Raw genomic sequence first — 24,931 nt, 5'->3', positions numbered from 1 at the left:
ACCCCTACCACCTACTGCCCACCATGAAAGCTGGAACGGCCACAGGTTGACTGCCACTGAACTAGAATAAGACTCCAATGACTGAGAGTTGGTTGAGCTGAGGATTTTTGCTACCAACTCAAGAGCTCGCTGGGCGACCCTTCTGATGCATCCAGATTAGTTTTTCTCCCTCCCGCCGTCAACAGCCAAGTGGCTCCTGTCCACACGAGGACTCTTAGCTCAGTCACATTCCCTGACCAACCTCACTTCAGGAACAAAGCAACACACCCATGGACTGGACCGAAAGACTGCTTCACGTGTATCGACAGTATAAAGATAGCTCTGCTTCAACAGACATATCGTATACTAAAGCAGTAAGAGGAGTGTGATGAAAGTTTATTCTCGTATATACAAACACCTTTCATTCTTCATAAAGAGTGGAAAAACACGCACGCACACGCACACTGAATCTGTAATAATCGTATGTTTTTATAGTAAGTGGTTACTGTTTATCATGCATTGTTCTTCATATGTACTCTTTTACAATTTATCTTGGGTTGCATGTTAACGTAGGTGGTGACAGGTAACTTTTTATGTACCAATGTTGGTATTACAAGTTAAATCTTTCCATTTTACAGTGTCATTGTTCGTTTGTTAGTCTTGCTTGGACTGGTTTTCTCTTATATAGATCTAAAGATAAATGCAGCCTATTATCGAAATATTGTATGACTAACAAGTCATTGCTATCTGCACAAATAAATAAAAGAGATCAGCTTAAATATGGGATGGGATTAATGGAGGAGGAGGGAGAGGAGGAGATTATTGTCTAACGTCCCATCGACAGCGAGGTCATAAGAGAAATTGGATTAGGGAAGGCTGGAGAAAGGAAGCAGCCATTTCCTTTCGAAGCAACCATCCTGGCATTAGCCTTAAACGATTTAAGGAAATCACGGAAAACATAAATCAGAATGGCTGGACGCTTGTTTGAACCGTCGTCCTCCAGGATGGGAGAGCAGTGTGACGAAATTGACCCAATAATAGGGAAGCAACTGCATGATGTTTGGTACCGTAATGTTCATAGTGAGAAGGGAATAGAGCAGGAAGAGGTGATACCATGATGTACATGTTACAACATTCCATCTATTTATTTGTATATATGTCAAAATAATAGTAGCGTGCATGCTAAAATAGATACGAGCAAAAGATTTGCTACTTGCAGAACATATAACTCATTGAGTGTACATCAAGCAAATTGATATTGTTGCGTTTAGGAATCCTGCATACTCAGTTCGCTAGAGGAACACTCAAACAACTCGTATTAATGAATTTTATTGCAATACAAGTACAAGTACTTAACTTTGATCTGAGAATTCTTGTAGCCCTTCATACATGATAACCCAAAAGTATAATTACACACAGGTGTCGTAAGCAGAGGCCGACATGCAAAATAATCAATCTTTTTCAGAATAGTCAAACACAAGTAACACATCTGGTGCTAGTGACCGCTATTAACAAAGTCAGTCAACTGAACTGCAGTGGCTGCTGATCTCTAACTGTGCTACTTAGGGATACTGCAGTGCATTGGCTAATGAAGTGGCTAACGTTGAAGCTGCTATCGAAGTCGGCTGCCACCAGTCGGGCGCGGCGCTTATGTCGTTTTACTCTGGGGATCGCTGCTGTTGCGTTGTCGTCCTGGAGGGAGGTCAGTCAGCATGCGACTGGCTGACCTCTTCTCACAGTTTTCTCTTCCCGACTGCCGTACTGGTGCTGACAATACGCCATAACAATCCTACCCCCAAAGTCCTCCCCCCCCCCCAAAGCGACAGACCGTCGTCGTAGAGCACGACAACGCGTGAGGGAGCCGGGGGGGAGGGGGGCGGGGAGAGGCAGGAGCGTGGACGCTCAAATGGACCAGAAGCTGTGGCTGACTTCCGGTCGTACCCGACATCCAGCCTTGGCTTTGGTGGAAACGTCCCCCAAAAACGCCCAGAAGGGTATGCATCCAGCTCCTGATGCCCGTACAAAGAAGTCGTCGGCTGCTGCGGTGTGGACGGGTCCAACTCCATCGGTAGGACGAGAGGACGTGGAGGAGACAAAGGCTCCGTCTCCATGGGGTTGTCCCACGGTGTCTTGATGACAGTAATGACACCTCTGGCGACTGCTGTGGCTGCGCTGTCCTCTGGATCCATGACTCTGAGGAAAGAGATACAGAAGGATCACCGTGAACATGCCAGTGGCTAATTTGGTTGTGATGTGAGCGCTGCAGTGCGTCTGGGCTTGATATGAGGTACATCCATGCATCAAGTCGACGAAGGCTCACGGCCAATCAGAAGACATGTTGAGCTGTCGAACTATACACATACTGGTATTGAGACAACAAGAAAGCCCATCTTGGCAATTTTTGGGCAGTTCGTACAGGAACTGGCTTCATCGAATGAAACAAGGACTGCAATGGGTTGTGATAAGTTACAAAGTATAATTTTCAGCCATACACATAGTGGTGGAATTTGGTGACTCCATGCGCCTCTTTTTCTACTTGTGAGTAGTTACACTGATCTTTGGGTAATACTTTTGATGCGAAAGCAGTAGGCCTATCTTTACCGCCAAATCCGTGTGAAAGCACTGCACCGATTCCATAATTCCATAAGAGGAAGCATCGACTTGCAACACAACTGGTTTGTCAGGATCAATGCATCTTTAAGTTTTTGAAAAAGCTTCTTAGCACTCATCTGCCCAAACAAAGAGGACGTTCTTGCGACGCATTGTGGCTGCGATTTGTGCAGTATTCAGAATGAGCAGGATATAATAGTCCATTTTGCCATGCGGTAATTCTGTGGCAGTTCGAGGAACTGGCAGGTCCTACATGGATGACAAATGTGACTGAATAGGGCGCACACCTTCACTGTTATGACATGACCAAGATACTGCAACTCAGGTTTAAAAAAATCTCACTTGTCCAGTCTACAGTTTAGTCCTGCATCAGATAACACACGAAACAAAGCACACAAATTTGCAATGTGTTCTTCGGGTGTATGACCTGCTATGACAATATCGTACAAATAGTTTGAACAGTTTAGTACTTGAGCGGTCAACTGGTCCAAATACAGTTGGAAAATGGTTGGTGCGGAAACACTGCCAAACAACTAACGCAAATATTTAAATAAGTCCAAATGAGTGTTAACAACGCACACCGTTTGAGATTTTTCATCTAATGGTATCTGAAGATACGCGTCGCGCAAATCACTTTCTGAAAAGTAGCGGCCATTGCCTAATCTGTCCATGAGATCCTCTGGGCGTGGCAATGGATAAGTATCAATGACAGTTTGCGGGTTGACTGTAGACTTAAAGTCAACACAGAGGAGAATGTGGCCTGAAGGTTTGGGGAGCAAAACCAGTGGACTTGCCCACTGACTACCTTGTAAGGGCGCAATAGCACTGCTGTCATGCTATTCCGGCAGCCACATTGTCCCTTAATGCAACGGGAAAAGTTCTGGCCCGGCAAAATTTCGGCTGAGCATTGTCTTTCCTAGTAATATGTGCCACAAATTTGTTAGCCTTGCTTAAACCTACAGAAGAGAATTCAGGGAATTCTTACAGCAAGCCAGCTACACTGTCTTTGGCATTGAATGCAGTCACTGACAACACATTGTCCTGAATTTGGAAGTCAAACAAATCAAACGAATCAAAGCCAAATATGTTCTCACAATCACGTGATTGTAACACAGTGAAAGTCACAGTTCGCAGATGAAAGCCACAGATGGATAGCAAAGTACATTTTCCAAGAATGGGAATGTCTTGTCCATTATAAGCCATCAGGTGCGTGCTAGTTTTCAACAGGCAAGGGGAGCCTAACAGTTCATACGTGTTACTATTCAGCTGTGTAACACGTGTCCAACTGAAATTTCACACTTTTTCCACTAAGTTGCAAATCAATAAAACGTGTGTTTGACCCGTGTAGCACTGAATAAACCGTTTGCTTCCTAGTTTTGCTAACACCTGCAGCAGGCTGTGAGTACACTGCATTCATTGCGTGGGCTTTGTGACTAGATTTTTGTGAGTGGGCGGATTACATGTGACCTTTCTTGTCGCAAGCTTGTCTGGATGGACAGTCTTGCGTTTGTACCATGAATACTCCCGAGGGGATGACTTAATTCTGTTCACTGATGTAACCCCCTGTTTAGAGAACTGTTTACACGGCTTGGCGTGCGCGTGCTGTTGCTGCCCACTGGCCTGGCCGTGAGCAAGGGACAACCCAACCCAACAAGTTGGTGGCTGCTCAAGGGTATCGGCCATTACGGCACCTGAATCATTCTGATCTAGAATTTGCACTACGTGATGAAATCTGATTGTTTCAAAATCTATTCTCTAAGTTTGACATTAGTTAAATTGTACAAGACTGCATCACGCAACATAAAATTTGAATATAAAGCACCACAAGCACATTTGAATTTGCATTTCCCCATCATATCCTGCAAATCTGTTACCCACTCATAATAAATTTGTTCTGACCATTTTTTTGCAACAAAGGAATTGGTACCTAGCTGCCACCACATTAACTTGTTGGTTATAATAGTTATTTAGAGAATCTACAATCTGACCATAGGGAAGTTCACTCGGAGCGGTGTTTCTGAACGAGGCGAAAGACTGCACTTGCTACCACTGTCAGAAAGCATTGTGGTTTCACAGTACCTGATACTTTGTGAACAATGATGTGGGCTTCATACTGTTGCTGAAACCCAGGTAACAGGTTCAGGGTAGGAAAGGATCAAACATCAACACATGGATGGGGACCCAACAGAGTCTTCGCCGTTTTCACCAACATACTGATTCCAAATTAATGACATGAAAACCATCAGAATTGTAGTGACATATGAAGTGACAAACTACTGAAATTTACCAATATAAGAAAAAGAAAACACTATTCAATAAACACAAAGCATCTGAGTTTATAACAGTAAGAACGACATTTGAATATTAATTTACAGAAGTTCATGAGTTAATCCCACCAGCTCCACAGTCTAGAACCCTGGCAGCAGTCGCACAACCCTCGTATGGCTGTAAGGAACAAGACAACTACTCAGCTTTTGCTACGTATGACAGACGATGTGGCAAAGCGCTCCCGCCGCAATAACGTAGACCTCGGGCGCTCGACAGGTAGCGGCCCAGAAGTCACGGCTGGAAACACCAAGATAGACCCGCATGTTTGCAATCAACTGTGAACATAAATCTCACGCGAGGCAGCACCCTCAAACTGTAAGACAATATACACTCACAAATGATGAGACTTTCTCTAAGAAGATAAATACAACTCGTAAACTTAGATAAAACAAATAGGTAAGCCAAACTTCAATAAACCTTCACAAAGCTTTTAATCAGTTCACGGGAAACTCGCTGAGAGTGACAGAGATAATTAGAATGGATTTCGTCGTACACAATAAATACATACGCCTCCGTCTAGGTAAGATGATAAGCGAGTACATGTAACTGATAAGGTGCAGGTAGAAACAGAGCAGTTGCAGTTAAACCCTTAAGCAAGACAGAAGATTTCACTCAGTAGTAGCCGTATGTAATTAAATTATGACTAAAACACATCAACGTAGGTTAGAATGAATACACGTTACTAAATCGCAATTAGATTTCAAATTCACACCCAGTGCCTGATACAGTACAATATCACTTCAACTCATAATATCGCCCAAGCGGGTACACACAAGCGGTTTACCAATTAACAGAATCATGTGGCTTCAAAGAAGAGGCACTAACAACAATTGGCCAATCTGAAGTCAAGGCACACTGCAGAAGAAACATGCTATTTATCTTTAATGGAGTGGTTGCTATTGTCTTCTGCACCCCCCTGCCGTTGATCATTGCCGATCCTTCCGGCTTTAGGGACAGTTTCCCACCCCAGGGGCAAGAAAGTGCTCTGAGCCTGTGTCCGCTCCTCCTACCTCTTTGACACGGCCATTGGCAGTATGAGGGTAGCTGCTTATGGCGGAATACTTCGGCCACCGTTGCTGATTATTTTTGTTCAAAATTTAAGTGGTGGCAGGTTTCGAACCCGGGACTGAGGACGTTTTGATTACTAGTAAAAGTCGTATCCCCTTTTTTGGTTGATCTCATTTTGTTCGTCATTTTCGTTGCATTTGTTCGTGGCGGACGTCCCATGATACCTGTTCAAGTTTATTGTTGATATACTCACTCAGTTTTTTTTTAACTACAGAGGGCACAACTATCCCTCTGACCGAACACGCTGAACTACCGTGCCAGCTTCACCCCTAGAACACTGGTGTGGGCATTAACATTCCTCAAATGGATTGGCTTGCTAAGCCTACCGACCTGAATACAATGGGACACGTTTGTGGTGAGTTAGAACGTGGATTCCGTACAGACTCCAGTGCTCAACAAAAAATGGTTCAAATGGCTCTGAGCACTATGGGACTTTACTTCTGAGGTCATCAGGCCCCTAGAATTTAGAACTACTTAAACGTAACTAACCTAAGGACATTACACACATCCACGTCCGAGACAGGATTCGAACCTGCGACCGTAGCGGTCGCGCGGTTCCAGACTGTAGCGCCTAGGACCGCTCGGCCACTCCGGCCGGCCCAGTGCTCAACATCATTGCCTTTTGTGGTTCCAGCTCTTCATGAAGAAAGGTCTGTTGTTCCTCCACAGATATTCAGCATCCTAATTGAAAGTGTTGTCAGAAAAGTTACAGCCATCATAAAGACGAAATGTGGGCAAAGGCCTTGTTAATGTGCACTAACAGGTGTCCGGCTACTTCTGATCAGCTGGTGTATGAGCTTCACCCACACCTGAAATATATAGAGGGTGCTAGGGGTATAAGTGCAGTATTTCTGTTAATGATTAAGGACAGAGTACTGAACAACATTACATTAGCATTTACGTCATTTGCAGACTCAAAATTGTAGCTATCACGAGTACTGTGTTTTTAGGTTGGCTAGTACATGTGGCACAAGCAAGCCATTAAAGTTTACTATCACCTGGGCAGTTGGTCAGGTACTGAAGTGTGGACACGTGAAAGTCTGTTCTGACAGGTGTACTCCACTTTGTGGCGCAGTTACGACAGTGCAGAAAATATCAGGGAGTGCGTTATACGATGTTTTTGCGGGAAGAGTGTAGGTACATATTAAGGTAACAACTATCGAAATATCTGTGCCTATTCTCCTGTCATTCTGTATAGGCCTATCTTCTACATGAATTTCCAGAATTAACAATCTTCATAATTAGTATCATTCGCTAACTCCAAACTTACTTGCGATTAATTTACTGGGTGAAGGTTTCATTGCAACTTGCACTTCTGCTCGCCAAATTACTTCGGTAGCGTATTGCTTATTCTCACGTTACACTAAAAGTTTTCGATTTTTCTGCAGCTGGCACGAGCAGGGTGTATACGATATCCCAGCAATTATCGACTACATACTCAGTGTGACTGGAAAGAGTGCCCTGATGTACGTGGGACATTCTATGGGCACCACCATCTACTTTGTGATGGCGAGCGAAAGGCCGGAGTACCAACAAAAGGTCCAGCTGGCTGTCTTGCTGGCGCCTGTCTGCTACATGAGCAACATCCCCAGTCCGATCATCAGGTTCATCTTTCCGTTCGCAACTCCCTTGGCGGTAAGTCTGTACAACTTATTCTCTCAGCACCGCATTGAACTGGAGATACAGTAACTAGATGTATTCTGTAAACGTCTGAAATCGCCTCTTCGGAGAATATCTTGTGTTCAAGCATTGTCGAGTATAAGCGATCACAATTACACCTCAAAAACTTCACGAAATAGAGCAACAAATAAAGTAATGAATAGACGAACGAAAAAAGCAATTTACAGATCGGCAACCAAGGAGAAGCACAGTAGGTTTCGTAATATTTTTATTCTTTCTTCCACGTGTTGGGCTGCCTCGCTACTAATTTTGCTCCTAGATTATCCACTCTGTTAGCAGTAAAACATACTCCTATCTAAGTTGTCATATCGTATAGAGACAAATTCTTAGCTAACTTTAAGACGATTCGTGTGGGTATAGTATGCAACTATTCCCATTTTTGAACTTTGATTAGATTTGTTTTCTTTTCATTCTGACAATGTACATTTGCAGGTTGCACAAGCTATACACACACACACACACACACACACAGAGAGAGAGAGAGAGAGAGAGAGAGAGAGAGAGAGAGAGAGAGGGGGGGGGGTAGGGTGGGAGAGGGAGAGCGACTATTTAGGTACTCTCGATTTCACAACTAAATAGTGTGTGTGTGTGTGTGTGTGTGTGTGTGCGTGTGTGTGTGTGTAACATTGTCAGAATGAATTCGTCATGGCACGGCTACCATGAGGCAGTACAGTCTCCACGATATGGACATGGTTCATCCGATGGTAAGCCTGGAGTGGCGAGAAATAGTTTTATAAGATAAATAAAGTAATTCTTATGAAAATTCAGAAAAGCGACTCACTGCATATTATACACACATGAATCGCGAATATAAATCGCGGCTACAATTTACCGTCCAGAATCGATGCAATGAATAAATACAATTCCTAATGCACTGCTGGCCTCTTCTTTTACCGACATGATTTCACTTTTTTTTCTCATTTGCACCAGCTGTTGGCCTCTTACTGACAATATTAAGCTTTCCATATTCTGGAATTACTTCCTGATATAAGCACCCCTTATTAAACTCGATTCTGTAAAGGTTTATCAGTAATTTCCATTTCACATCAACAAAGTAAAATCGCCAGCTGGAACGGGACTCTAGACCAGAAATTCTTCTTTCGCTTATAATACTCTTACCGCTTGAGCTATATTTCTTCTTTTCTTTTCCTGGCCATCTCCGTACTCTATCTGTATACACTAATCACCAACCAAGATCAAATTACATGACCAAATTCCTGAAGGCCGACGATGTGACCGCCACAGCTGAAGAAAAGAGTTTGAGGAAGTAAAACAAAACCTGGAACGCACTCCTAAGCACCATTCCTCTAAAACCAAATCTCACAAAGAGAGGAATCAGTGGCTTTCACCATCGTCCAAGGGAAACAGAAACCTGAAAATAGCCTGGAATAACATCAACTTGGAACACTCAGGGAAGCTGACACACCCGGATGTCGTACTTGACATTGACGTACAAACCTCACTGTCAGACCCATCGAAACTGGGAACATCAGATTGAGGAAATTGGCTAAAAGCAAAAGGAGTGCCATAACGAAGCTGCTAAGAACCATAGGCCATACAGAATAAGCCTGTCCCGTGTTGTCCACGTCCGTATATGCCACAAGGGTCAAACTTTAGCTTAAATGAAAGGTTCCGACTAACAGCCGGTCGCATGAAACCCACGCCGCTCGATAAGCTATACAGAGCCGCCGGATTTTACCGACTCCAACTCCTGATGAGCTTCAGCATTCCTTTTTTGAACGCTACGTCCTATTGACGACTGCACTGGACCTCAAAGACTCAAATGCCACTGGATGGTCCTGAACAAACGACTATGGAAGATGGAAGTGCGCGTTAGGCGTTATTGGCTGGGAGGCCCCTTACAGGGCAGGTCTGGCCGCCTTGGTGCTGGTCTTATTACATTCGACGCCACATTGGGCGACCTGCGCGCAGGATGTGGATGAAATGATGGTGAAGCCAACACCCAGTCCCTGAGCCGGGAATCGAACCCGGGGCCCTTAGGACGGCAGTCCGTCACGCTGACCATTCAGCTATCGGGGCGGACCAGCAAGGAAGATGCCCGGCGGTGAGTACTTGAGGTGGAAGATTTGGAGGAGAATTAAGCGCGTCGAAACATGCAGGCCTAATCGAGAGGTGAATATGGCGACGCATGTGTCTGTGGGGAATATCAGGATATGGAACCTCTCATCTGTCGCAGTACATGTGCCGTCGATGAATTATAGCAGGGAAACATTGCACGTAGCCTAATTTTGGCCTGAAAAAAATTGGTCTCCATACAGGAAAAATTAAAAAATAAATTTCTTTCGTTTTTCTTAAAGATATTTATATTCTATATCAAAGGCAGAGTCCCGACTGATTGACTCACTCACTGACTAATCATCACCCAGCCCAAACCACTGATATTTCGCGAGGGTGTTGATCTTATACTGTAGGCGTCGTTTGAGAAGGGATTTTTCTGAATCCCACTCTTTTGGGGGTGAAATAGGGGATGAAATATTTTTTTTTGAAAATATGTTACTATTAAACCGATTTTGAAACTGGACCTACGAGAATTGTTTTCTCGGTCAGAAGTAAAGAATCACCCGTTCCAGAATTTTTGGAACTTTGATACCTAGGGGCGGTGAAATAGTAGGTGACTGTTTTTTTTTTTTTAAAAAAAGTAAATCATTATTGAACAACTGCTAAAGCATTTCCAATGCTATATCTATGAAAACTGGTATGCGACTTCATGATTACAAATGAAAACAAACATGTGTTTCAGTGTTTATAGAAATTCAACCCCTGAGGGGCTAAAATAGGGGATAAAATGTTTTATGAAATATTTCATTATGGAAGCACTTTTAAAATTAAATCTATGAAAATTTTAATTTGGTTTCTCAGCTAGAAATAAAAATTACGTACTTCACTGTTTTTGGAAACTCAACCAATAAGGAAATGAAATACGTCCAGGCTGAATCACCGACTTATCATCACACAGCCCAAACCGCTAAGAACAGAAACTAGAAATTAGGAGACAATGTGGATCTCACAATGTAAGTATTTTTAAGGACGGATTTTCGAAATTACACTGCTAAGGCGGTGAAATAGGGGTGAGAGACTTTTTGAAAATACGCCGCCGTTACGGCAATTTTGAAGCTAGAACAATAAAAATCGGTATTTGGTTTCTCAGACAGAAATAGAAAGTACACGTATCAGTATTTTTGGAAATTCAGCCGAGAATGGCGTAAAACAGTGGGTGAGTTTTTTTTTGGAAAATAATCATTATTAAAAAAAGTAGTAAAGTATTTTTAAAGCTACATACATGCAAATTGATATTTCACTTCTCAATTGGAAATAAAAAAACTTTATTCATCGTTTTTGGGAAGTCGACCCCTCAGGGGTTTTGCAAATATATCCTTATATTAAAAAAATTTTTAAATTAAATCTATGCAAATCGATGTTCTATTTCTGGGTTAAATATAAATAAATATGTGTTAGTGGGTGAAAGTTTCTATGCAAATATCACCACAGGAACACAAAAGTCATGATTAACAAAACCTTGGACTCCTGCTGCCAGAATCGTTTTTTGACCAGAAGTAAGAGTGTCATTCAATAATTAGAGAGACAAATTGTTCTGGGGAAAAAACTGTTTGTAGGGAAAGTTTGGTACTTTTAAGGTGTTAAATTGGTATCACTGGGATGGGCCTTGATCAGCTGATGTATGAAAATTGTTTTGTTTATAACCTCAAAAATACATTTCAAGATGGCGAATCCGCCTGAAACGTCCACATTAGTTGAACAACGCTCTGTTATACGTTTTATACTTACTGAAGGCGAGAAACGAGTGAAAATATACAATAGAACGTCTGAAGTTTATGGTCAAGGTTGTATGAATCGTGAAAATTTTGACAGGTGGGTAGAGCAGTTCAAAAATGGTCGCGACTCAGTGTTTGACGAACAGAGCTCTGGCCGACCAGTTGCAGTTTCAACTCCCTCAGTTGAAAGCCGAATTGATGACATTATTCGTGCCAACCGCCTTGTGACTGCGGAAATGATATATAATAAGGTTCAAGTTAGTACTGGTACAGTTCATAACATTATCTCTAACAAGCTTATGTACCGCAAAACATGTGCCAGATGGGTCCCAAATGATGATGATGATGATGTTTGGTATGTGGGGCGCTCAACTGTGCTGTTATCAGCGCCCTTACAAATTCCCAACTTTTGCTCAGTCCAATCTCGCCGCTTTCATGAATGATGAGGAAATAATGAGGACAGCACAAACGCCCAGTCATCTCGAGGCAGGTGAAAATCCCTGACCCCGCCGGGAATCGAGCCCGGAACCCCCTGCTCGGAAAGCGAAAATGCGGCCGCGAGACCACAAGCTGCGGACGGGTCCCAAACATGTTGACGCGGCTACGCAAGGAAACAAGGTTGAGAGTGTGCCCAGAGCTAAAGGAACGTTGTGAAAGAGAAGATTAGGACTACCTCGACAAAATTTCAACTTGTGACGAAACTTGGGTTCACTGTTATGAGCAAGAATGAAAAAGACAAAGCATGGAGTGGAAGCACACCTACTCACCAGAAAAAATTTCAAATCCAAGCATCAGCAGGAAAAGTCATGTGACAGAGTTTTGGGATGCTGAAGGCCCAGTTTTTTGTGATTGTCTCGAAGTGCAGCGTACAATGAACAGCCAATACTAATCTGATTTGCTTTTAAATAAGGCGAGAGAAATACGTCGTAGATCTCAGAGGGGAGGTGTGATTTTCCAGCAAGACAATGCATGTCCTCATAATTGTTCAACTAACCCGTGAAACTATCGACAAAATTGGCTGGGAAGTACTGCCTCATCCCCGTTACAGTCCTGATTTAGCACCTTGAGATTTCCATTTGTTTGGTGCACTGAAGGAGGTATTACGTGGGAAGAGGTTCCAGGACAACGAGGACGTGAAAAAGTTTGTGGGAAATTGATTCAAACATCAAGATAAAGGGTTCTTTGAGCCGGAATAAAAAAGCTTGTACCCCGTTGGAATAAGTGCATAAATGTTCAAGGGGATTATGTTGAAAAGTAGAAAAAGTATTGTTTTGTAAAAATAAACGCTTTTTTTCTCCTAACCAATTTGTCTCTTTACTTATTGCATGGCCCTCGTACATTCTAAAAGATTATTCTGCTGTGGCTTTAACAAGCGATAAAAGTTTAGAAAATGTAAAAATTTGTGAACAAATTCAAAATACGATTAAAGAAAAACAAAAAATCCAAAATCTGTGCAGATCATACAGTCTATGCGAGCGAAGCAGCGGGCGGCTAAGTTGGTTTACATTAAATTGATAACAAAAATTTAATAGTTGTGTTTCTGCAGACAATCCCCTCGGCCGTATCTAGACACTGTTTGTTTGGGCTGACTCCATATACGCGGTGTAAAAACAAAATTTCAGATATCTACCGAAGAAAACAGAAGAAATGCCGCTCACGACTTTTGGAGATTCACGCAGTATGTACAAAGCTGCTTGAAATTTTGTGTAGATATCTTTTTAGCTACAGCTCTTGCCCAAAATTGTCTGATGCAGAACCGTGTGAATTTTATAAAAGCTTCATTCACGCATTTCGCCTTTTGCGCACACGATTAATTTACAATCGCTGCCTCAGAGAGTCATTTTCTAGCGGTTTGTTGTAGTAGATGGGGAATAATGGAGCCACGCAGACTACGGCAGTGAAGTTACTAACCTGCCGTGATGGTGTTGGCCAAGCACTGCTGTTTATACGTGGTGTGTCTAAAAAGTTAGGTAAATGCTATCAGACAACAAATAAAAGAAAAAATGCAAACAAATATTCTTTATTGCACTTCAAAATAGTCGCCACCCTCTACAACACACTTTTGACAACATTCGTACAGCTTCTGGAAACTCTCAGCAGGGGCCTCCTGTGGAATCGCTCCCAGGACGGAAGTCATACGATCTTTGATGACATTCACGTCCATAGATGTTCATCTTTCATGGCCGCCTTGAAGCGAGGAAACAGGAAGAAGTCTGCATGAACCAGATCAGTGGAGTACGGAGAGTGTTCAAGAACAGTTACCATTCTCTACGCCAGGAATTGGCGCACACGGATCTCGCAGTCTGCAGGGGCATTGTCATGTGGAACTCTGGCAGAACCCGCCGCATACTCTGTAGCAGTCGGTTCAAAACGGGCTGTTAAAATACAGCATTAACGGTTTGACCTGCAGGAACAGATTCCTTGTGGATGACGCCGTTGTTGCATGAGAAGGCGATCAACAGTGTTTCCACCACGTATTCTAGCAGACTTTTTTTTTTTTTTGCCGCGGGGAAGACGGCAAACACGATCATATTGATTGCCGTCTTGATTCCGGGTCGAACTGGTAGCACCAGGTCTCATCTCCCGTGACGATGGTGTTCAGAAGCAATTGATCCTGGTCACACATGGAAATGAAATCATCAGCAGTTTCCATGCGGTTTGCTTTCTGCTCGTCTGTGAGCTTGTGCGTCACAAATCTGGAGCAGATCTTCCGCTTACCCAAATCATCGCGGACGATGGTGAATACCCAGTTCCTCCGCAATCGTTCTGAGAACCCGTCGTAGATCTTGTGCCAGCATTTATCGCACTTTCTCCATCTTTTCTGGGCTTCTGCTTGTCGATGGCCGGCCCGAACGTGGCTCATCCTCCGTTGTTTCCTTCCCTTCACGGAAGCGTTTAAACCATTCGTGAACACATTTTCTGCTCGCGGCTTCCCTCCCGTGCACCTGCGCCAACATTTCATGTGTCCCCGTTGCAGTCTTCCCCAATTTGTAGCAGAACGTGATTTTTACACGCTGCTCCATTGCGCTGTGACATTTCCTCCCACACTGACTACGTTCAACTGGTCGCAGTCTGTTTACACAGCCAGTCACATGCAGTGCATGCCGTGTATCGATTCTCCTCAAGTCTATGAAGACCCGTGCGCGTGCACGCACACATTCGCCATGTTGCCGTTCAGGTATGACGCCATTCACCGAACTTCTTAGACACACTATGTAGCAGCGAGCTCGCCGATTTCCGAGAAGCAACGGTCGTTGTGGGACAATAGGCGGTACATACGTGTCCGCAAACACGTGAATATCTGCCGTCAGCCTGCCACGGGTGCAGCCGTTTTGCGTATGGGTGTGTTGAAGATGTGAAGAAAAACCCTGAAACATTGAAAAGGTGAGAAGACTAAGAAGGGAATAACTTGGTAACATGTGTCTGGGAAAGTTTCGCGTGTGTTTTTCTGCAAAAACTTTCTACATCTACATCTACATCCATACTCCGCAAGCCACCTGACTGTGTGTGGCGGAGGGTACCTTCAGTACCTCTATCGGTTCTCCCTTCTATTCCAGTCTCGTATTGTTCGTGGAAAGAAGGATTGTCGGTATGCCTCTGTGTGGGCTCTTTATCCTCATGGTCTCTTCGCGAGATATACGTAGGAGGGAGCAATATACTGCTTGACTCTTCGGTGAAGGTATGTTCTCGAAACTTCAACAAAATCCCGTACCGAGCTACTGAGCGTCTCTCCTGCAGAGTCTTCCACTGGAGTTTATCTATCGTCTCCGTAACGCTTTCGCGATTACTAAAAGATCTTGTAACGAAGCGCACTGTTCTCCGTTGTACTTCTCTATCTCTTCTATCAACCCTATCTGGTATGGATCCCACACTGGTCAGCAGTATTCAAGCAGTGGGCGAACAAGTGTATTGTAACCTACTTCCTTTCCTTAGAATTCTTCCAATGAATCTCAGTCTGACATCTGCTTTACCGACGATCAACTTTATATGATCATTCCATTTTAAATCACTCCTAATGCGTACTCCCAGATAATTTATGGAATTAATTGCTTCCAGTTGCTGACCTGCTATATTGTGGCTAAATGATTAGGGATCTTTCTTTCTATGTATTCGCAGCACATTACACTTGTCTACATTGAAATTCAATTACCATGCCCTGCACCATGCGTCAATTCGCTGCAGATCCTCCTGCATTTCAGTACAATTTTCCATTGTTACAACCTCTCGATATACCACAGCATCATCCGCAAAAAGCCTCAGTGAACTTCCGATGTTATCCACAAGGTCATTTATGTATATCTTGAATAGCAACGGTCCTACGACACTCCCCTGCGGCACGCCTGAAATCACTCTTACTTCGGAAGACTTCTCTCCATTGAGAATGACATGCTGTGTTCTGTTATCTAGGAACTCTTCAATCCAATCACACAATTGGTCTGATAGTCCATATGCTCTTAACTTGTTCATTAAACGGCTGTGGGGAACTGTATCGAACGCCTTGCGGAAGTCAAGAAACACAGCATCTACCTGGGAACCCGTGCCTATGGCCCTCTGAGTCAGTGGACGAATAGCGCGTGCTGGGTTTCACACGATCGTTTTCCTCGAAACCCATGCTGATTCCTACAGAGGAGATTTCTAGTCTCCACAGTGCATCTACTCTTAAATCTATAAACAGTGTCACTAACGCATCTTTCAGCAGTCGTGAATCAACCAGTGGATGAGTCCAAAACATCCTGTTGTGTTTCTCGATGTATTCGTAAAATAAGCAAAAGACTGCTTCCTTTCTTCCGGCTACATCCACATCGGTTACCTCCCGTCTAATATCTCTGCACGATTGTCGCTGCAATGTTGCCGTGTGTGTACCGAAATGATTTCTGGCGTTGCGCGCGCACCCATGTGGTTCCCACTCGTGTCCGTGGAGCCTAAATCACTCTTCCACCTATTGTTTTGTTGCACAGATTTTGCATGCAGAATCAGCTTTATTTGTTCATGAGACCCAGAAAATATTAGATACAGGCTCTCAGGTAGATACCACTTTCCTTGACTTCCGGAATGCGTTCGATACAGTTCCGTACTGTCGCCTGATAAACAAAGTAAGAGCCTACGGAATACCAGACCAGCTGTGTGGCTGGATTGAAGAGTGTTTAGCAAACAGAACACAGCATGTTGTTCTCAATGGAGTGACGTCTACAGACGTTAAAGTAACCTCTGGCGTGCTACAGGGGAGTGTTACGGGACCATTACTTTTCACAATATATATAAATGACCTAGTGGATAGTGTCGGAAGTTCCATGCGGCTTTTCGCAGATGATGCTGTAGTATACAGAGAAGTTGCAGCATTGGAAAATTGCAGCGAAATGCAGGAAGATCTGCAGCGGACATGCACTTGTTGCAGGGAGTGGCAATATTGTGAATACATAGAATGAAGGATCATTTATTGTATGATTATACGGTAGCGGAACAAACACTGGTAGCAGTTACTTCTGTAAAATATCTGGAAGTATGCGTACGGAACGATCTGAAGTGGAATGATCATATAAAATTAATTGTTGGTAACGCGGGTGCCAGGTTGAGATTCATTGGGAGAGTCTTTAGAAAATATAGTCCATCAACAAAGGAGGTGGCTTACAAAACACTCGTTCGACCTATACTTGAGTATTGCTCATCAGGGTGGGATCCGTACCAGGTCGGGTTCACAGAGGAGATAGAGAAGATCCAAAGAAGAGTGGCGCGTTTCGTCACAGGGTTATTTGTTAAGCGTGATAGTGTTACGGAGATGTTTAGCAAACTCAAGTGGCAGACTCTGCAAGAGAGGCGCTCTGCATCACGGTGTAGCTTGCTGTTCAAGTTTCGAGAGGGTGCGTTTCCGGATGAGGTATCGGATATATTGCTTCCCCCTACTTATACCTCCCGAGGAGATCACAATTGTAAAATTAGAGAGATTCGAGAGCGCACGGAGGCTTTCCGGCAGTCGTTCTTCCCGCGAACGATACGCGACTGGAACAGGAAAGGGAGGTAATGACAGTGGCACGTAAAGTGCCCTCCGCCACACACCGTTGGGTGGCTTTCGGAGTGTAAATGTAGATGTAGTAGATGTAGCTTTGTTTTGCTGTTATTAGAGGTACTTCTGTGGACTCCGGGCCCTCTGCTGCAGCCAATATACCCTGTTCTGTGTCCTCACAGCATCTCCTGGGCCCATTGCTGCATTGGGAGATACCACCCAGTCAGCCGCCAACGCCGGAGTCAGTCGAGACGCACGACAACAACACCGTGGCGCAGGTGCTCGACATGTTGGGTGCCATCCTGGGGACCACTAACATCAAAGAAGTCAACTTGGTAAGTACTCGCCTCCCAGATTTTCTCGGCTGCATCGATTAATGTACCGCTTTCGGGTGTTCTGCCGAGCTGTCTCCATTTCGTGCACAATATATTGACAATCTACCCAGCCTTTCTCATCAGAAAGCTGCGAGCTTTGCTGTAATGCGCATTCGCTCTCTGTAGTCCAACCAGACTATGAGAGCTGCGCGGCGTTGCCGCTTGGTCTCAGGCGTCTTGCCACGGTTCTCGCGGCTCCCCCGTCACAGGTTCGAGTCCTCCCTCGGGCATGGGTGTGTGTGTTGTCCTCAGTGAAAGTTAGTTTAAGTTAGACTAAGCCTCGGGACCGATGACCTCAACAGTTTGGTCCCATACGAGCTTACCACAAATTTTACAAAAAAAAAAAAAAAAAAATTCCAGACTGTGTGCTATTATTGGTCTCGTGTCGCTCTTCGTAGCTGACTTCGATTCCTGTCGTCCAATATGCCGCTTGATGCTCTTCTGTTTTCCGGAGCCTGCACTGATATTCTGTGAAACGCAAGTCCTCTTAGAGTTTCCAACCTCGGCTGGACGTGATGTCAGTGAGATCTTAAATTGAGTTCCGGACCCCAAAAATTGTTAAACTGAAACCTCCGTCAATTTTTATTATTTTCTTCATTTGTGTGGCAATATTGTCCGTAGTTGCTTTGCAGTTTCTGAGGGTATTTTCGTTCTGTCGTTCACAACTACAACAAAATGTGCGCATTTTTCAACAGATGCGTTTCGCGTTATTGATGTAAAGCATCATGAGTGGTTTATAATAAAATATATTTACAATCTGATTTGTTTTTAAGATCGAGAAGCAGTTCGTTAACAATATGTTGCTCTTTACTTACGGTAATTTCCTCTTTGTTTCTCGTCTACACCGGGCAATGCCATCTACTAGCCCATTGCTGGTGTCTTTCTACGTTGGACTGTGATACTTGTGGTCTAATTTTTAGTTTTTTCTATTTTTTTTTACTCTTCTAAGTGTGTAGTGTGGTTTGTGTTTTGTAGTGCTGCCAACATGACATTGCCATTTGTTTGTCTGTAACCTATACTTTTTTATTTTAGTTAGTTGTATGTGTGAAATTCTATTAAATTATGTTGCTGTATATTTATACACAGCGTAAGAGCAGAGAAGGAATAATGTTGGAGTTTTTTTTTTTTTTACTAGGCGGAGGAGAGAGAAGCCACGATGAATGGTCATAAGTGTATAGTAGTGTGACGTGTTATGGAGTGTTAATTGGGGGAGAAGGTGAGGAGTAAGAAGTAAAATGATACCGAAAGGGTCTGGTGGGAGACGGTGACTTGTGGAATAGGCTCATTTCTTTTTCATGTAAGAGCCTATTCCATCCTTTACCCTCTCAACCACCAGCCCTTCCAGTTTCTTCCACTTCTTGCACTTCACCTTCTCCTCCAACTCACACTCCATCACACATCACACTACTATACACCTACGTCCATGTTGAGTCCCATAGTGCTCAGAGCCATTTGAACCTACGTCCATTCATCATGGCATATCCCTCCACCACCTAAAAAAATAACTCCATCGTTATTCCTTCTCTGCTCTTACACTGTATATAAGTACACCGAAACATAATTAAATAGAAGTACACGCATACAATTAACTAAAATAAAAAAATATAGGTCAAAGACAAACTAATGGCAATGTGATGTTGGCAAAACTACAAAACACAAACCACGATACACACTTAGAAGTATAAAAATAAACAGAAAACAGTGGTGTGTGAAAAACAGTGCCGTGTAAAATATAATAAATGCATATTTCTGCAGAGAAACAAAAACTTAAACTATAAGCATCAGTGTCTAGTGCAGTAAACCATCAAAGATGTGCTAGCAGATGGCGTTCCCGATTTAGGCGAAACACCAAGCGGAAATCACCGTAAGTAAAAGGCAACATATTGTTAACGAACTGTTTTTAGATCTTAAAAACAAATCAAATTGTAAATATCTTTAATTGCAGACCACTGATGATGCTTGGCCTCAAAAAAGCGAAACGCCTCTGGTGCAAAAAACACGCATTTTCTTGTAGTTGCAACGACGCAACGAAAATACCCTCAAAAATTTTTATTATGTGTTCTGGCATATATATTTCGATACACTCTTTAATTATCCTGTGCCAGACACTTGGCGTTTGCACCACGATTCCAGTCTCATCATATTTCATTTTATAATTATATTCGAGGCATTTGGCAAGAAATAATATATAAGAGAGCTATTTTTGTTTCAAAGTCCGATCGGTCATGAAATTAAAACGACAGCGAAAATCTTATGAAGCTTTTTGCACATCTATGTTCCACAGTGTCTCTAGCACGCCCATCGAACTTTTATGTTCTGAGCGCGCATTGGACAGGTAAAGATTGTAAGTAGGCTGTTTAGCAGAACGTAGTGCATCACGTGAATGGAGTGATACAGGACGCATGGAACAATGAAGGTATCTTACAACAAAGTGTCGAAGACTTGATTATATCTGTCAATACGAGCAGTGACACGGATAGTTCCGCTGACTCTGACTCTGAAGTAAGCGGTGTTTTCGCATTGTCTGATTAGTGTGTAGTTTACTTACTGCCATTAAATATTGTGTTTGTGACTTTATTTCGATTAATTCTTATTCTTGTTGTGAGACTAAGAAATACTGTTTGGCCAGCTCTCGTCATTTCCTTACGGTAAGTTAGACTGAATTTTAATTCTATTTCATTTTGGATATACACCAAGATGTTATTCAGTGTGTGTAATAGTTTTCGAGATTTGCAATCTAAAGAAGAAAACTTTTCCGGACGCGAAAATTTCTCACACTTCAATAGTTAATGTAACAACGGCCCTAATTAAAATTAAGGAAAGATATTTCATATGCTTATAGATACCACTGAGACCGATACTGAACGTAAATTTCAAAATATTTACATAATATTTGTAAGAGACAGAGATTTTAAACGTCATAGTTGTTTCGAGTTCAGTACTGATAAGGTTGCTTAAAATCGCTGTTTTCAGAAATTTATATGCAGGAAACTTAATGCACTACGAAAACTTTTAAGGATTCTTTGCCGAGTGCATTATTTTGGTAATGAATGGAAAAATATATTTTGCTGTGACACCAATAGTTTTTCAGTAATGACCTGATAAGTTAGAAGCTGTTTGCGAAATCGAGAATTTAAATGGTTTCAAACAAATTAACGTAACTCTTGTCCTAATTAAAATTAAGAATAGATATTTGACAGATTGAGAGACATTGTAGAGATATACGTCATATGTGGCTTTGAAATTTTTTACTTACTTTTTGCAGAAGATACAGGCTTTAAAACGATTTTCTATCGCCGGTGGTAGCGATGCGCTGAGGCGGCTGCCTCCAGCCAATGCTTGACGTGACAACGCCGCAACTTCGCAGCGTAAACGTCAAGTGACAACTACTTTAAATCAGACTATAGGGCCTTCAGTAGTTAGAATCTTTTATTTAGCTAGCAGTATTGGCGCTCGCTGTATTGCAGTAGTTCGAGTAATGAAGATTTTTGTGAGGTAAGTGATTCATGAAAGGTACAGGTTGTTGTTAGTCAGGGCCATTCTTTTGTAGGGATTTTTGAAAGATTGCGTTGCGCTAAAAATATTGTGTGTCAGTTTAAGCACAGTCATTTATAATTTTTTTTAAGGGGACGTTACAAGATGCCTAGAATAATAGCGTCTGCCGCCAGTCGTGAAGTGCGCGCTGTCATTCTATAGCTGTACGCAATTGATTTCATGCAGTTCATACAACGGAAGTGAAGCGGGACGTACAGACGTTAGTGACCCAGGTGCTGGGTCAGGCCATTCGAGAAAATCGTCTACGAAGGACAATTCAGAACAAGTGAAGAGGAATGTTCCAAGAATGACGTTGCTGTAGCGTTTTCGAAGGGAAGTGTTTGATCACCCACCATATGTTGTCTGAGTAGCTTCTAATTTTCACCTCGTCGCTCACACGAACCGCTGGTTACGAGGACAGGATTTCGGCACAGACAACTAGCTCCATACCAGCATAGAGGATTGACGGAATAAATGGCTCTAAGCACTGTGGGACTTAACAGCTGAGGTCATCAGTCCCCTAGAACTTAGAACTACTGAAACCTAACTAACATAAGAACATCACACACGCCCATGCCCGAGGCAGGATTCGAACCTGCGACCTTAGCACCAGCGCAGTTCCTGACTGAAGCACCTGGAACCGCTCGGCCACAGCGGCCGGCAGTGAAGAGGGTACTGTAAACTTGGTTTAACTACACGAAAAACGTCTATCTCGGAGCGCGATTATGTGAAGAAGTAGCTGGAAAGTATAGCTCAACGTTGGAAATAAAAACTTTTTTGTATTTACTGCGGTTTCCATTTCACAACCAAGCGAACCTTTAAAAAATAGCCATCACTAAATAAACTCCGACAATACATTATGTGTAATACAACCCGCAATACGCTTACTTCCTTTAGTAAGCAACTCTGCTTGTTTTATTTTGAGATGTCACTAACACAATCTTCCTTTTCTACGGAGTCACAGTCGAAGTGGACCTCTCCTGGTTTACCTTAGAAAAATTTGCTTTCGTAGAAGAAACAAAGAGCATCGTTGTCTTCTGGTACAGTGGGTGGCACAAATTCAAACTCAGACGTGCATCATAATGGAAAGATTCATCACCACCACTCGCATGCCGGCCGCTGTGGTCGACCGGTTCTAGGCGTTTCAGTCCGGAAACGTACGACTGCTACGGTTGCAGGTTCGAATCCTGCCTCGGTCATGGATGTGTGTGAGGTCCTTAGGTTCGTTAGGTTTAAGTAGTTCTGAGTTCCAGGGGACTGATGACCTCAGTCATGTCCCATAGTACTCAGAGTCATCCTGAGCCATTCGAATCATCCTTTGAAGAATACCGTAATTTTTTGAAGAGTTTCTGTTTCTTCTTTTGTTGGGAGGTTTCCGGTTTCTTTGGGTTGTTGCTATGCTCTTAGTTCGTCCTGTAATTCACTGGAGAGTTTAGTATAGATGATCTTGCAGTCACGCTACTCCTATTGGATGCCTTTTTATTACTGGTAATCATATCTCCATGGGTGGTACCATTGTTTTTGTTTATCAAAGCGCTGCTTCGCAATAAAACTTGTAATATCGTGTAACAGTTGCATCAGAACTCCGGTACACTATATTAGAAAAATAGTATTTTTGTCGCAAAAGAAAAAGTGGACCACTCAAAACTAGAAAATGACGGGTGCTTAATAACCGAATACTCGCTGAATACGAACCACACTTTTATGAATGCCTAAGACACCCATCTACCAGCTGATATAAATGAGACGTGGGACTTAGGGAAGGCAGGAAAAGGTGTGGACTGGGCCTGATCAGTTACCGTTGGTTGCACAGTACACACGTACACTTTATTTAAGGAAATAATTTTTCAAAAACAACCATTTTAAAAAACTGACTGTAACACGAGCTACACCGACGGCTGAAGGCCTTATTAAGAAAGAATTGAAAATTATTTGTCGGCTGAAGGCCACGAGCAATACTTCAAAACAATTAACGGCTAAGGCCTGAACTACAAATGAGGAAGACAATTACACGTTGAAAATACCAAAATCATTTTTAAAAAAATTGACGGTAACACGAGCCACACTGACGGCTGAAGGCCTTATTAGGAAGAATTCAAATTATTTGTCGGCTGAAGGCCTCAAGCAATAGGAATAATTTAAACAAAATATTATTTTTAAACACTTGACACAATCAGACTAATCATAGAAGGGAGTGATCGACAGACAGTGCTCCAAGGATCGAACTGAGAAAAGTCCCTACAACTGCGTAAGCGGTGAGACAGGCAGCCAAGAGTTATGCTCACTTAACGGGATGGCAATTCGAACTAGGGACAGCTTAAACGCCAACCAACACACTTGCAAAATCCACTTAAGATGCGATAACCAAAATCACGATAGAGTGACAGCTAGCGTCGTCAAATGACAAGCATTTAATTACACAGATCCTGGTATACAGACAGGATTAACACCAAACTGCCTATTCAAAGCCTGACTAGATGCACTGGAACCGCAAAAGAATTCGACAAACAACTCAAGCAATGCTAAAACAGTCACTGTAGAGCAACAAGTCGAATTGCACGCAGACGTGAACGCTAAGAAGACACAAAAGGCCGAAAGACCAGATACAGGTCGTCCACTGAGGTGACCGACCGAACGACCAGCCATCGGTCGTTGCCAATCTTGTCAGGCACGGGAAACGTCGGAGTATAAAACCGCCATCTGACAGCTTGATGGCATGAGGCCACTTCGACGGACGGAGACACCCACGAAAGTGAAGGTTGCACTACTGGAATGTAATGGTCCATTCAACTTAAACCGGCTACATCCGGCCGTTGACGTGGTCGTGCGCTCTCACAACCACATCCTTCATCCTTCAGTCGGGCAGTGCATGTATGGCGCCAGCGGTGGGGTGAGTACGGGCTCTGCGGACTTCACTGCCGCTCCGCCCCCCCCCCCCCCCCCCCCTCACATCCGACGCACGACACTCCGGAAATGCTAGAGGTCGCTCCAAAGATAGTACCACAGTACTCGCTATCGATAAACGCCGCTGATGCCACTCACGGACAGACAAAGCGACCAAACAGTGGCGCCAGTGAAAGCACTAAGAAAACGAGAGGTCACAGTCCGAATACACGACGCCAACCTGTCAACGGCGCACACGCGAACCGGAGCACGGCTCAATAAATTTTTGAAAACTTACCTACAGAAGTTTCACGAAACTGAAACATAAACTTACTTGAGCAGCGAAGAAAGCAGCTGGCAAGTGGTCAACACTCACTATAAAATGTAATGGGAACACTCAGATATAGTGTACAGTATTCACATGAGGCACCTGCGACTAACAGAAGAGGAACTTCGGTTCAAAAATGGTTCAAATGGCTTAACATCTGAGGTCATCAGTCACCTAGAACTGAGAACTACTTAAACCTACCTAACGTAAGGACATCACACACATCCATGCCCGAGGCAGGATTCGAACCTGCGACCGTAGCGGTCCCGCGGTTCCAGACTGAAGCGCCTAGAACCGCTCGGCCACACCGGCCGGCAGAAACTTCGGTATTTCATACTGCCCGACTATACCA

General features: G+C 43.3%; 1 protein-coding gene across 1 annotated transcript in view; it reads left to right on the top strand.

Annotated features, from left to right (window-relative positions):
* LOC126094767 (lipase 3-like) overlaps window positions 1-24,931 on the top strand; it is a 157,530-nt gene that overhangs the window by 93,285 nt on the left and 39,314 nt on the right. The window contains exons 4-5 of the mRNA XM_049909317.1: window positions 7,374-7,620; window positions 17,643-17,795. Of these exons, the coding sequence (XP_049765274.1) occupies window positions 7,374-7,620; window positions 17,643-17,795 (400 nt within the window). The remainder of the gene's footprint in view (window positions 1-7,373; window positions 7,621-17,642; window positions 17,796-24,931) is intronic.

Source organism: Schistocerca cancellata, chromosome 8 (assembly GCF_023864275.1).
Source record: "Schistocerca cancellata isolate TAMUIC-IGC-003103 chromosome 8, iqSchCanc2.1, whole genome shotgun sequence".
Taxonomy (NCBI): domain Eukaryota; kingdom Metazoa; phylum Arthropoda; class Insecta; order Orthoptera; family Acrididae; genus Schistocerca; species Schistocerca cancellata.
This window is presented reverse-complemented; position numbering and strand designations above follow the sequence as displayed.